This window comes from Chinchilla lanigera, unplaced genomic scaffold (genome assembly GCF_000276665.1).
Source record: "Chinchilla lanigera isolate Chin_1 unplaced genomic scaffold, ChiLan1.0 scaffold00024, whole genome shotgun sequence".
Lineage (NCBI taxonomy): Eukaryota > Metazoa > Chordata > Mammalia > Rodentia > Chinchillidae > Chinchilla > Chinchilla lanigera.
Genome location: NW_004955425.1, coordinates 8,994,716 through 9,010,097, shown reverse-complemented (window position 1 = coordinate 9,010,097; position 15,382 = coordinate 8,994,716). Strand labels below are relative to the sequence as shown.

The window sequence follows — 15,382 nt, the reverse complement described above, 5'->3', positions numbered from 1 at the left end:
TGGAAGGAAAAAGCAATGCATGTAGAATATTTGTTTTAATACATAGTATTATGTTATGTGTAATGACAACATGGAAGTAAAAGACAAAGTTTGATTTAGAAATATAGTAAATTTATTGAGGAATAGGTAAAATATCTAATTCTATTAAGGGAAGAAGAGACTTGTAAGGCAGAAATAAATGCAAAAATGATTCCATATCCTAAAATTTCCTTAAAATATATACAGTACATTCCAATAAGAGTAGGTTGTTTTTTGTAAGTGAGGGGCAGGATGGTTATTTCTAAATAAAGAATGTGTCTGTATTGGACTTTGTCAGATGCAGCAACAAAGTACTCGCAGAGGTTCATTTAATGCACAGTTTGGGGCAGCCTCCTGTGTTTGGCCCCTAGCATGGGCCCCATCGTGGGTATCATCACAATGGTAGTGGTTGGCAAGGGGTGTCACATGATAACACAGGAAGGCAGAGAGGAATATTCCGGAACAGGCTTGCTCTTTTGTATCAGTCTATTCTTATGGGACCTAACTAGGATCTCCACAGAATTACATTACCTTCCCGAGGGTGGTTACTCCCAAATTTTCGCCAGGCTCCACCTCTTGAAGTTTCCCCCACACCCTGAAATCACCACGCAAGGACCAGGCTTTTAACGCATGAATTCTCGCGGGATACAGTCAAACCATATCTGAAACACAAGAGGGACATAGTTATTAAACACTTTAAATGTTGTTTAAGGAAATTTTTTGTTTTATATTTCAAACGGAGCGTACATGTTCGCGCAGAGGAGTGCCATTTTTCTAACTTTGATTTGGCCACAGGAAGGCAAATCTCATGAAATAAGTGACTTAAGAACTAGGCTTCTCAGAAGCAAGCCCTGTGGAGTGGAGGTGGCAGTCTGCGAGAGCCTGAGCTGGGCCAGTCTCTGTAGGCAGGAGAGGAAAGAGGGCAATGGATACAGATTTTTACCGATCTGGAAATACTATCTCTTGGAATGCCTGGAATGCTGACAAGGATAAAGGTGTAGATGACTCAGCTTCTTTGCTTCATAGGAAAGAGGCAGCACCTTACAATAGACAACGGTGCTGCCCAAGGCCTTCCAGTTCATGTTCTTTGCATAAAAGTGGCAATAGTTTAAAAATAAGCCTGGAAATCACCATCCAGATAACATATATTTGCATAATTTTATGTGAAGTTAATTTTTTTTTACTTCCTAGGAGAATGCTTTTATGCCTCTGAAACATATTTGGCATCTTTCAAGCAAAGTCTTCGCATTCTAATTACAATCATGATACTATTTTTATGTCTATTACTGTGTGACACACAGCATGGTATTAGCAGTGTTTCAAACAAGGAATTAGTCATCGCAACTGCTGACAGGCAGTGTCCCAATATTCCTTTCAGTGTAAGGGTATTAGACTATTTGTGAATCATTTGTTTCTATTTTTTCAAAAGAAACATAAATGTACCTTTTGTTATTTTCAAGTATATCTACACTAGTACCTAAACTGCTGATGATGTATGTTATTTTATTGTGTAATACTATAGTAGAATTATAAAATCTGATAGAAGGGTTTTATATATTTCATTACCACAAATGATTAGGTAATCTGTTTGCTATTATATAAAGCTTTAAATATCTTTAAATCTCTCGCTAAATATATACATATATTCTTTCTTCTTCTCTTTCTTTCATTTTTCTGATCTGCTTCCATTGATGGCTCTATACTTTTGACTCCAGACTGGCAGTATGAGGGTAAGATGACACATGTAACAATCTCAAGCAATCTCATGAGCATTGCTTGTCTGTCTTTGTTTTATTCTTTTTAGAACATTATTAAAATTCTATTCACTCTCTGTAATTAAACCCTTTTATTACAATTAAAGTCCAATTATGTTTGTTTCTGTTGTGAACCTTTAATTACAATTTATCCTTGTTAATCATCCCTTTATGTTCTTTCTTTGGGTTAAATTGTCATCTCATTATCTCTATCCTGGAGGACTTCTCTTCTCCAGTGATCTCCGCTGGTGTTTTCTCAGTAATATTTTAATAGCTTTTGGTTATACAAAGTGACTGTTTTATGATGTGGTAAGGAATCCCTTAAACATTTTTAATTAATTGTTTAAAATCTCACAATTTAATTTGATTGTAGGATTTTTCTTTGTAAGTATCAATATATATCTCAAAAGATTGACCCTCATGGTGAAAACTCATGTAATTGTGAATTCTCACCTTGATTATTTTCTCTCTCTAGATTGCAAACTAGCTAGGGGAGGCCCACCAGCTACCATAGTTGCTATTGATGAAGAGAGTCGGAATGGTGAGTGCAATTTTATTCTAGCAATGTTTTATCTCAGAAGAATGTCTTAGAATTTCAATCCTTGATGTGATGTAAGTAGAGATATTGCAGGAAAGTTTCAACCACAATACTGAAATAGTTCACCTCTAATGTCCATTGTATCAGATTAAATTATGCCATTCATGGAGAAAACTTATTTTGATTATGTTAGAAGAGATTTTTTTCAATGTATTAAAGCATTCAGGCTTGATTGAGAAGGAGATATTGACACTGAGTCAACACTACAATGCGTCCTGATATGGGCACATAGATTGAAATATCATTCATAACATATTCCTCCGAAGAGATGAACTACAAGGTAAGTCTTAAGCTACTCACTAGAATTATCTGAAACTTGGCAAATATTAAGATTTGGAACTGCTTAGACATTGTGATTGTGAATGGTTAATGACAATCTCTAATGTGCTTGGAAGACAGATGACAACAGACTGAGAGTAGTATGGATTTTCACTGATTCCTTCAGGAAATTAACACCTGGTGCCTAACTCATCAGGTTCTTCCTAAAGACATTGTGTTTATCAGAATTAAAAATCAATGGCATCTGAGGTTGTATTCTTTAGCACTCTTCTTGCATCTTTGAACCTTCAGGTATGGATAAAATTCTCTCCTTTATCAAGTAGCGATAAAATGGTTATCTCTTGGGGTTCTGTTTCCATTTCAAATGATGCCAGGTGTGACTATGGTCTGTGGCTCATTCTGTCTATTAATTTGGGGATAGACTTTCCTTTTATTTATTTGTACTTTACCTCCATCCTAAAGTGGGCATTCCAGCACTTTGGAAGCTGGGGCAGGAGGATTGCTATGAGTTTGAGGCCAGCCTGTGCTATAAAGTGAGTTCAAGGCCAGCCTGAACTCCACAGTGAAACCCTATCTTAAAAAGACAAAAAGAATAAATAAATAAAGCAGATATTCTTCCATAAGATGTCAAGTAGCTTATAAGAAAATGACGATTTTTCCACAATTTATAGATATACATATTGAAAACTTTTATGATATATGTAACAAATTATGAAAACTTTACATATACGTGTTGAAAACTTTTATGATATGTGTAATACCTGCATCAGTTCACTTCCCTATGGAGTTTTATTTCATTACAGACACTCCTTTTACTCACTTGCAAGATTAGCAGAAGCATTTAATATTTAATATTGTACATTTCTTATAACCAGTCAAGAATGTAGCATTGTGAAATTTTATCAGAACAACTTTAAGATCTTACACCAAACTTTTATATTAATAAATAATCACAAAATATGAGGGTTTTGATTATTTTGTAATCTCTAAATCTATTGAGAGTATGCAGGTTTAGAGTTATTGTGTCCCATGTAAACAAACTGGAAAATAATCACTAAATTTATCTTCACAAGGAAAAAAAATAAAATAAACTAATTATTATTTCTTATGTGTAGACATGTTTTACTTATAGTTAGCTACGTTTATTCAGAGCAAACCTATATTTTCTAAATGTCATGCAATGAGAAGTTTGATGTTTCAAAAGAAAAAAAAAGTCATTTAACACAATGGAAGGTCTATGTATATTTTCTTTTCCTTCTGTTAAACCAATTTCCTTAAAGACTAAAGCAAAGCTGAAAGAAGACATTTGAATTTATTGAATGAATTTGTTTTAACATGTGATTGTATAGAGAGCCTATTTTGCTAACCAGATAGTTATAGCTACAGTAATGGTGATATTTTATCTCCTTTTGTACTGATTATATCCTGATTTTCAAAGGAGCTTGGGTATGCTACAAAGATGTTGCTATAGCAGGTTGTACAGAAGCATATGGGGAAAGTTCAATATTTATGTTTTAAAAGAATCCAACATGATATAATGTGGTAATTTTGTGTTCCTTACTTGGCATGTTTTGTAGAAACTGTCAACTATTCAAAATGCTGCCAAAATTTATTTGAGTGTCATCATAAGGAGTATAAATACTGAGGGAATAAATGCTTTGCATTTTTCTTTTGCATTAAACTTCTAAAAATATGTCGATCAGATAAAATTCTTCCACATATTATAATGTAGTGTTTAATCATTCTTGTCTTAAACGTCTAAGGGAGATAATTCATGAAAATGTGCTTCGTTTGTTTCTTTAGACTGTCTAAGAAACATCACAATAAGAGAGTTATTCCTAGTCCTGCTCTGAAACGGCCTTAATTTCTCATTTCCTTCTTTTAATTGATAGTAATAAATTATGTGATTATCTTATTTCGACCAGTAATGATAAACACTCATTATTAGAGTTTTGGTGGCTTCTATAAAGAAAGGTATAGAAAATCCTTTATTGAACCAAACTAATAAATTTATTATGAATAAATTTTCATTTGGTTCACACTATTGGTGTCTGTCATGCAACAGTCTCTGCTGCTAAATATATACTCTTCTTAAGTCTAGCATCTAAATACTATTTTCTCTTTTGAAATTCATATTTAAACTTCTCTAAAATATGTCATTGAGCTACATTTATAGAAAGTCCATATTTGCCCATATATCTGCTTCTTTTTCGATTTTTATACTCAGTGGGACTGAAACTTGTTCTGGCCTCTTCATGGGTAGATATGATAGAAACCTTTACACGTTTGTATAGGCCTTAAAGAATTACAAGCTTAATGAGTGGTGCTCCAGTCTCATCTTGGGCTCTGTTAGATTCTTCCCTTCTCTGATTTTTGCCCTCAGTGAAATGCTGAGGGCAGATTTATTATGCTTTCCTTGATCTGAAGCAAGAGTTCATTACCATCACAGGTACAAGAGTACCAGGAAACCAAACTTATAAGGAGACAAACCAGACATACAGAGAGATATGTTGATTCTTGATCTCTCCCAGCAGGTCTGAGCTAGTATATAGAGCACATTTAATGTGTAATTATATTTTGATGGAAGAATGCTTATACAGAAACGGAGGACATATTAGCTGGAATTCATGTAGTGATAATGTCCTTTTAAAGAGCCTTTCTGGAAAGACATTTTCAAGTTTCATTAGATTCTGATTTGCTTACTGCACTGACCCCCTTACTGGAAGAAGAAAGGCCAGGGGTTGTTACACTGGGACTATTTAAGGACCAAACTCACATGCCTGCCAAATCAGCCTACTCAGCTGCTTTGACAGCCAGCATAGATTGGCATTTAAAAAACATTTGGAATCCTTGGTTTCATGTGTTTTCAGAATCTATATAATTATGTATGCAGTCTTGTGTCAAAAAAGGAGAAAACTGACTTTAAGTCCGGATGAAAACAGCACTTTGGATTGTATAAAAGTGATTCGAGGGAAAAGAGTGTCTGTGAGAAAATAGAAGCCCAGCTAAAGAATCCTTTATGGATTTAACGTTGAAAGGGGTGTTGTAGGCTCTCCATATATTTGAGAAATGAAAGGTTCTACTGCAATGTCTCTGTAATATTATGTCAGCACCAGTGGAGGATGATACGGCCAATTCAGCGAATAAGTTAAGATTTCTAGTTAGAACATGTTCCAGAGCCAAGCTAGGAGGCAGTGATGTGGTCAAAGCCTACGATGTGCACCCAGGAAGGTAGAGGAAGTTGTATCAAGGGACACTGCCTGTATCTGATCCCTTCACAGCTGGAGTTTCTCTGCTCTAGTCATATGAATAGGAAAGAGAAGGCTTAGATTCTGGGACAGTTCCTTCACTTAAAACAATAATGGTATTAAGACGCATTTAGATACTGCCCCCTAGTGTCTAGTTCTTTTATTGTCAAAACCTCCAAGCTTGGAGTAGAAGATTAAAATTTTAAAATATTTTGTAGATAATTTTCTTTTGATAAGAGTTGCCAATTTTATAGCTGTTAGATTTACAAGAAGTTAGCAAAATTTTGCTGCACGTCTCCAAAAAGTCTCAAGTAGAATTGCAGGGACTCGGCAGCCTGGACAAAAGAGTTTGAAGAAAAGTAAAAAAACTACCAAGATGTTGTGGGTATTAGTGATCTATAGCAGACGGAAAGATACTTCAACATAGTCAAACCATGTTATTAATGTTTAAGTCCCTACATAGGCCTGGCCTTAGCCCATGATTCTTTCAATGTGTCAAAACTTAGCAACTGCTTTGAGATGTTTTGGGCTTTATCTTTCATCCCTTCTCTTTGTCTATGCTCTCTTTCACTGTCTTAGTTCTGTGAGAGCTGTTTGGGTTATTTCAAATAAATTACATAGCCTATATTGCCTAGGAAATGCTCACATATTATCCTTTAATGAAATAAGTATAAAGAATATTTTCTTAGGTATTAAACAGTTGAAAATTGAGTGGAATTTCACTGAGGAAGAGAAAGACAGAGATCTAATATAAATGGCTTCGGAGGGAAAAGTCCAGTTTCATTGTAAGCAGTTACTCTTTCTATATACTGTGGCTCCAATGCTACTCTGCATCATTGTCTTACAGAAAAGGTAACTAGAGGCTCTTTATTTTGTGGCATCTGTCACTGAACCCCACATTTCATTAATCATTAAAAGGTAGTTGTCTCTGAAATATAAGGAAAAGAATAAGGCAAGTTTAAATGCATGAAAGAAAACAGTTTTGAGCAGCAGGCTGTGCAACATTTTCATTCATGAAAAAGGGCAGTTCTGATGATTTGTGAAGTTCTAAAACTATCTCAGCTAATTAACAATGCGTGTCAGTTGATATACGACATTAGCCTGACATGTTTCAGCATCATGTAGGGTCATCAGTGTTGACATCGAATCAGCTGTCTCTAGTGTAAGATGGAAGATCTACTTCTCTGGGTAGATACAAAAAATGCTTCCCTCGTGTTTGAAAAATCTGTGGTACTCTAACTTGATTTTTAGCTGTGGAAAAATTAAACTGTTCTATACAACATTAGCAGTCCTGTTGCAAGATTGTTTGTAGATATTACACAGAATTAAAATCATGAGTATAAGCACACATACCATTAGTCCTTTGTCTAATTTTCCAACACATCAAGTCGCTCAGAATTATTGTAGTAAAAGTGTACACATCGATGAAGGAATAGGGGTTTTCCATAAATTATGAAGGAATTATGTCTGATCAGTCATACACTTTAATGCCTTTAGAATTACACTTACATACTGTTGTAATAGAAAATATTTTGGCTCTGCTCATTACTGGTGAAGCTATGTATACAGCAATAATTTCTGCTTCTCTCATTTGTCCCAAATAATGATTTTCCAAAAGGTCAGTAAATATAAATCTATTGAATGTACCACAGAAATGATACATAACTAGAAAACTATACCTTTTCAAAATAGATTATTATTAATCTCTTCAAATTGCCCAAAATTTTTGAAATTTTATCTTGTGATGTATTTACTTTTAACTGTTCTATTGTTTATTGTCTAAAAAACACAGGGTGTGCAATGTGATGGTTGAAGGGAACGGAAGCCAGGACACAAACAGGAAAAGTATGCAAAACACATTCGTCAAAACCCCAGCAAGCCCATGTACATTTTCAGAGGGAGAAATAACTATAAATGTAGACTATACTGCTGTTATATTACCTCAATTACTGTTTAAATTTAAGAACGCTAATATTCTGAAAAATGATGAAAGTAACAACTTGTGCAAAATAAGCCCTTATTTTTAAGAAGAGAAATACCATATTTAGAAAAAATAAATTCTACTCTAATCATATTTTCCCTTCATTTAGAACATTTATTTTAACCTGTGTAATTGGAATAAGGCTGAGTTGTATGAAGTTAAATTGTGTAATACTTGCATATTCTTATTATCAAGTGATGCTGTTACAATGGGCAATTTTTCTATAAATGAAGAATTTAAATCATACAAGATTAAGCAAATGATTGAGACTAACACTGATATAATTTGCATAGACTATCAAAACATGGACTATAGTTGTGAGCAGTACAAATGTGGATGAGGGAAAGGAGAAAAGAGAGAAGGAAGGAAAAAAAATATATATATATATACACAAGATAGCTAAGAGAATTGTACTAATAATGTCTATTGGTTTATTGAAAGGAAGAGTTAATGCTTAATTTTTTTGACCAATATTACATGCTTATATCTGGTAATCTGAATGACTACTTTCAAGACAACAATATGCAACATAACAAACATTGGTGAATTTCTATCATCTCATTTTTTGAAATTCTGTATCATTTCTAATCTCCTTAAATTATTTTTTATTCTCTTAAAATAAATTTTTAAACATTTTTTTAAAAATATGGGCCTGTGTAATATAAGAAAGGAATGTTCTATCTATTTATGATCTTGTAGAAAAGCAGATCTTCCAAACTTTTGCACTGAGATTGTACATATTAAATATAAGTTATTTCTTATTTAAATTTTGATTAGTTTTATAAGCTGGATTAAAAGCAGAGCTGTGCCTCAGATGTCACCAGTACTTTGATTCTAATTGAGGCAGCAAGAGACAAGAAATGTATTAAAATGATAAGAAAGGCAAAATTCTTGCACTTGGAAAAAGCAGTACACCAGGGTGACACTTCCGTGGGAAGGAGTAAGGAGAATTCTCTTTCAGTGTCTTTTCCATGTCCCGCATAATGTTTGTATTGGATAATGTAATCTTTTGAGGATGGCAAGTGAGTTTCTAATGGAAATCATTTAGGATATTGGGGACTGAAGAAGCTCCAGAATTCAGTTTCTGGCTCTGGAATGGAACATGTGGGGGTATTCCTTTACAGAATCATTTTAACCACCTACTCCTTCTAATCTGTACTCTGAAATTTTATATGCAACCACTCTCTCTCTTGATCTTTCAAGTTTCCTTTAAGCATAAATAGTTTTACCAGTTCTTCAGCTCCTCAGAGTTAAATATGAACTGCTGGATTACTGATTTGTGTTACTAAGGAAATTGGGCTGTTCTTTCTTAGGACACAGATAACCTGACGTGGATCACAAACAAGCAGTAAAGAAGAATGTAAAAATTCTTACCAATCACTAGATGAAAAAAGTAATTCCAAAATGATCTCAAACAGTTTTGAGGGCTTAAAATTCTTTCTACAGCAATTTTCAAAATAAATATTTAAGCACCAAATATTCCTGAACAAATTGTAGCTGTAATTCAACATACTCTAAACATACTATGTGGAATAAGTAAAATACAATTCTTGATATTCCTTCATCTACAGTTCTCCATAAGATTTGAAGTATGCAGTAAAGCTAGCATTTATTTTATATTCATGTTAAATAGTATAATTTAAGTAAATAGTGTAGATATTTCTTAAAACAAAACAAATCAATAAATTGCACACAATAATAAAAGGTTTAGGAGTTCTCATAGTCTTTTCACCATTGATGTACTCAAAACTGGTCAAAAGTGTTTCTTAAATAGAATGCAGAGATATAGCCTTATATTAAACATAGTTGTCATTGATGACTATAATCAAAGATATATTAGTCTTTGATTTTTCTCTTTTTTTTTGAATATTTTTCATTTTCCCATATAGTAATTTTTGGTTCTCTTTTAATGAGAATCTAATTAGCACTAAATTCTCCATATATAAGCGAACTTTGGAAATCAGCCTCCTTCTATCATGAGAGCGTTAAAAAACTTTTTTTTCTACAATTGATTTTTCTGGTGCTTTCCACTTGCTATTTTCATTGAGAAACTTTACAAATATACTGGAACAGTCATATGAAATGCCTAATTAGTATGCAAATGAGAAAGACTGTTTCTCAGGTTGGTTTTATATAAGAAACGAATAGCTACCAGTCACATTATACTAATAAACTTAGCTTCCCAAGGCTCTTCATCTTCAACCTTACAACAAAGTGGTTATAAATAACATAATTGAAGGATAGCATATATTTGTACTTCTCTTTTCTGTAGTAGAGCTTCTAACCAATGAGGATTGTGTAGCTATTACTGGTACTATTCTGATTGCTCACTCATTTACTCCATCGCTAATCGTCATTTATTCCTTTCTTCAAAATACAGTTACTGGTATCTCATGACACTACATTGTAAGAGGTTCTATTCTACCTTTGGAGAGGCATTATGGAAGAAGGAAACAGGCAAGACTATATTCCACACACAAGCCAAGGAAGGTAACTAGGAAGAAAAATAAAGCAGAGCAGGAGAACAGAGAATGCATAAGTAGGGAAGCAGGCGGCAGACGCTGCTGTTTTAAGTAAACAGTTTCTTTCAAAACAGCACATTTCAGCAGAACCCAATAAAAATTTAAGGCGACCTGTGAGGACCACAGTTAGCTGGGGAATTTATACTAGACAGGGAAAAAACAAGTTCAAGCCTAGAGAATGAATATAACCAGTGATTTTAAAAAATGGTAAGAAATCGGTTGGACAAGATGCATATTTGTAAATGCCTTTGAAGAAGTAGAGAAGATGGATGTTGACTAAAGAGAATAATTACAAATGTTTTGATTTCTTTTATTGATTTGGCAACAGATGAGCTGATGTTGAAATCATAAGTTAACATATAGTTCACAAGGAATGATTCTTTCCATCCTGCATCCAATTTCCTAGATTTATTTTTTTGTTGTTGTTTTTGTTTTTTTGGTTTTTTTCTCCGGTACCAGAAACCGAACTCACGACCTTGCGCTTGCCAGGCAGGCGCTTTGCCACTGAGCTAAATCCCCAGCCCCAATTTCCTACTTTTATATAATTTAAATATACAGGCTGGATGTTTTAATGTAATCCAAGATAATTTTATGCATTGAAAAAATTTAAAGTCAAAAACAAAAAGTGAAAAAACACATTTAGTCATAGAAGTTGGCCTTATGGCAGGGATCACTGCCTCCTTTAACACAAAATAGAAGATTACTACAATCTCACAAAAGGTCAATGCGAACTTGATCATTTTCAATCATAAATTCATACTGTCTGAAAGTGTGATGGTGTAGTGCCATCAAAATTAATCACTGATTTTCTTGTTATATTACATTGTCCTGAAAATATTATTAATAAAGAAGGAAGAGTCCATAACAGTAGAGTCACTTTTCAGAGAAAGCCTTACAAAGATGTTCACCATGCTTGGTAGAAATGATCATTTATATAAAATTTTGATGAACTAGTTTTGATGAAAATCACTAGTTTTGATGAAACTATTGATTACTGTGTTTGGTTTTACCTTAATAGTTTAGGTTTTACCTTAATAGGTTTGGTTTTACCTTAATAGTTTAGGACAGGCAATTTTTAGGCATTATTAGTGAAGAAGCAGCATCCCATCAATAACCTTTACAGGGTTCCTTTATTATTCTTAAAAGTGTTTATTTAGGGATATTAAAGTCCTTATTGACAACAGAGAGAATAAAGGTCATAAATGATTTAATAGCAGTGATTGATTTAAATTGTACCCTTAAAACTCTATCCAAAATCTTAGAAAGAATTTAGAATTTATTTACAGTGAATAAGCTTTGTGGAATGCTGTTATAAGCAATGTGTTTTTCTATTTTTTGAATTATTAATGATCAATTATTACCTTTACTGGAATTTCCATCCTATAATGAAAACAAAATATGAAAACCAATATTTTCTTTGTATTATTTGAACATTTTGACACTTTGATACTTCATGGCTTTTTTATGTTTATATTTTTATTGATATAAACAATGACACTACATTGTAAGAGGTTCTATTCTACCTCTGAAGTATGTAATAACCACAGTATATAATTAAATATGTGATAACCACATTCTTCATGGGGGCCATATATATATATGTACACATAACAAATCTTAATTCTTTTGTCATCTCCTGCTTCCCCTCTTCCTCATCCCTCCTTCCATCTCTTGGTCCTCCACCCTATTTTTTTGCAAAATGATGTCTTTTGAATGATATTATATAATAAATAAATTCTTGTTAGCTGATAACATTTTTTTCCATTCTTTTGAGTTCCAGGAGAATAACAAGTAATTTGATGTTGACCTGATTCAAAATTGCCACTGATGTTACAAATGAATATTTCTCTTCATATTTTCATCCTTTTTTAAAAAGAAACATGTAGAATTTATTCGTTGCTTTTTTCCCTTTTAAAGTCATTTAAAATATGTGATTGATTTTGAAGAGACTAAAATACCAGCAAGTTAAATTAAGTAAGAAATATTGCTTTTCACAAAACTCAAATTAAACTGCAACCTATGTCTTTGATTACAAATCACTATTTTGTATATAGAATTTTTATTATCACTGACAAATGTAATGCGATGGGAAACAATGGGAACATTTCTCACAACCACCTGTCTGCCCTCTTTTCGAAGCTGCAGAGATCACCTTTTGAGTTTAAGTTTGGTAAAAGTACGCTGTTGAAATTAATTAACTGGGTACTGTGTTGTATTTTAAACACAGATGTGATTTGATATTCCACATAACATGGTTGTCTTTGACTTCAATCTTAATTTTTTTCAGTTATTAACTACTCATTGAAATTAAGGCTTGGAAAGATGTGCTTCATTCTGTGGCGGAGTTATTCAGGGCGGACACCAACATTGCTGCTCTGTACAAGAAATACTATTGTGTATATTGTTATATGTGTAAATCATATGAGTGCATTTATAGTATCACAGAGGTTAAAAAACCAGGAAAACCCCCTGTAAACATTTAGAATTCAGTTATCTGGTAAATATAATGTCCTGTAAATATCCTGTAAGGGAAAGACAGGGAGGAAGGCAGTCATCTGAGTAACATTTTCCTACATAGCACTTTTACCTTAAAATAGAAAATATGAGGGACTCACATTCATTAGATTATGATTCCCATAAGAGCAAAGGCTGAATCTGTTTTGAGTCATTGCTGTAATCCCAGAATGTGCTTGATACACAGGAGATACTCAAAAACCAATTTTTGGTTGAATGAATTATTAATGTTAACATGAATATCACACTCACCAGTTGCCATCAGAGTTAAATGACACTTAGGAGTATTACTATCATTAAGAATTTCCAATATAATCAACTCATCAAAATTCACTGTACACACATAAATTATATATTGAGTCCACCTTTAATTCTAAGTGTCTATTTTGCTTCCTTGACAGAGTCAATAATGATGATAAATATATTTTATATTCAGTAGTTAAAATGATAAAAATTTTAACATTTAAATGCAATGAGATATATAATCCTATTGATTATGAAATAAAATCAAAGAAAAAATAGAATTTATATGAAAAATAAATTGTAATAAAGAAAAATAATATGTAGTATGATGGAAACATATCATAACATCTGAAAGCATGAAATTATCCATACATTTGAAAATTTTTCTTTTTTTGTAAGTACTTCCTTAGATGGAAAAACCAATTACTTTGATAATCAGATATATTTACAAAATTATATTTCATTTTACTTACCTATGGGGTTAAATAATTTTATATAACAATTTAAAATTGCGAACATGGAGATTTGTTAGGAATCACGGTGTTCATGTAAAGTTATAGTCTAATTATAAAATTTGTAAGATTTGATTTTTTAACTTTTAATGATAAAAAATTACACAGTTTGTTTATGCTGTAAGGGACGTTAGATAAATTAGACAGGTCTTTCATAGGTGTCAATTTAAAGATCATAATTAGGTAAGGCATAACATTTTTAAAGAAAACAATGGCGATTCCAATGATTCTTTTTCTTAATAATTTGCTGCAAACTCTCTATAGGTTAGTAATTCTGAAAAAGTCTGTATCATTAAACATTATTCCATAAGTATTTAACTGCCAATTATTTAAAACACATTGAAATGTTATGGTACTTTGCATTTCATGCAATTAAAAATGTGTACAATTTGATATTCTTAGTTGTTTAAAATTACAATGACAGGAAAAGTAATTGAAATTGATAAGTAATTTTAGTAAAATAAAATAAATTTAAATGACATTTTTTGAATGATTGGGCAAAATGTGAGATATCTCACTTGCATAGATGTACACAAACACACAATGCTAGATATTTACCTTTATAATACTAAAGATAAATCATATTAAAATATTCACCCAAATTATTATTGTTATTATTATTATTTTGTGGTACTGGGGATTGAACTCAGGACATTGCACTTGCCAGGCAAGTGCTTGTGCCATTGAGCTATACCCTTAGCCCCAGCCAAATTATTCTTAAAAAGGCTCCAAAAACACACATTGGAAAAAAGATTGACAATTCAAAGTGCTGTGAAAATTGGATACTGGCATACAAAAGAATGACTTGACCTCTTTGTCCTACGCTATAAAAAAATCAAGTCAAAATGTATCAAAGACCTAAATGTAAAACCCAAAACTCTGTCACAACCAGACAAAAATCGGATGAACACTTCAAGACATTGGGATAGGGAATATTTTTACAGGACAGGACCACAAAACACAGCAAACTTAAGACAAATTAGTAAATGGCATTATTTCCCACTAAGAATCTTCTACATATGAAAAGAAATAATCAATAGAGTAAAGAGACAGTACATACCTAGTCATCTGATAGATTGCCATCTAAAATAAGTAAGAAACTTAAAACTCAGTAAGAGAAAACCAAATAATTTAATTAAAAAGAAACAGACAAATAAATACGTCTCAAGAGAAAAAAAAATCAAAAGGGAAGAAAATATACGAAAAAATGCTCAACTTCATCAGCTCTCAGAGAACTGCAAGGGAAAACTACAATGAAAAGCCGTCTCACTCAGGTAACAAAGCCATTCTTCAAAGAAAACAACAACAACAAACATTGTTTTTAGCTTGTGGATAACAAGGAACTCTAGACTATGAAGTGAAAATGTACAGACATTATGTAGAATAACATAGATGGTCCTCAAAAAGTTAATAAAGAATTATTAACATATCAAAGAGAAATTTGCAGAGCTGTATTTATTGTGGTGCTCTTCACAATAGCTAAAATATGAAATCAGCCATAAAAAATGTGGTATGAATACAAAATGGATTATTATTTGACCATAAAGAAGAATGAAATCCTGTTATTTCCAGGAAAGTGAATGGAGCTGGAAGATAATTTGTTATGTGATGTATGCCAGATGCAGAAAGATTAGTATAGCTTCTTATTTCTTATAAGGAGATGCTGATAAAAGCTAAGCTGAATGCAGAATAGAAATTAGAGAAGCGAGGGTG

The 15,382-nt window shown here is 32.6% G+C and overlaps 1 protein-coding gene across 1 annotated transcript in view; it reads left to right on the top strand.

The window, feature by feature from the left end:
• Positions 1-15,382, top strand: part of Pcdh15 (protocadherin-related 15) — a 759,655-nt gene that overhangs the window by 193,080 nt on the left and 551,193 nt on the right. Inside the window, exons 3-4 of the mRNA XM_013514752.1 lie at positions 1,734-1,748; positions 2,248-2,313. Of these exons, the coding sequence (XP_013370206.1) occupies positions 1,734-1,748; positions 2,248-2,313 (81 nt within the window). The remainder of the gene's footprint in view (positions 1-1,733; positions 1,749-2,247; positions 2,314-15,382) is intronic.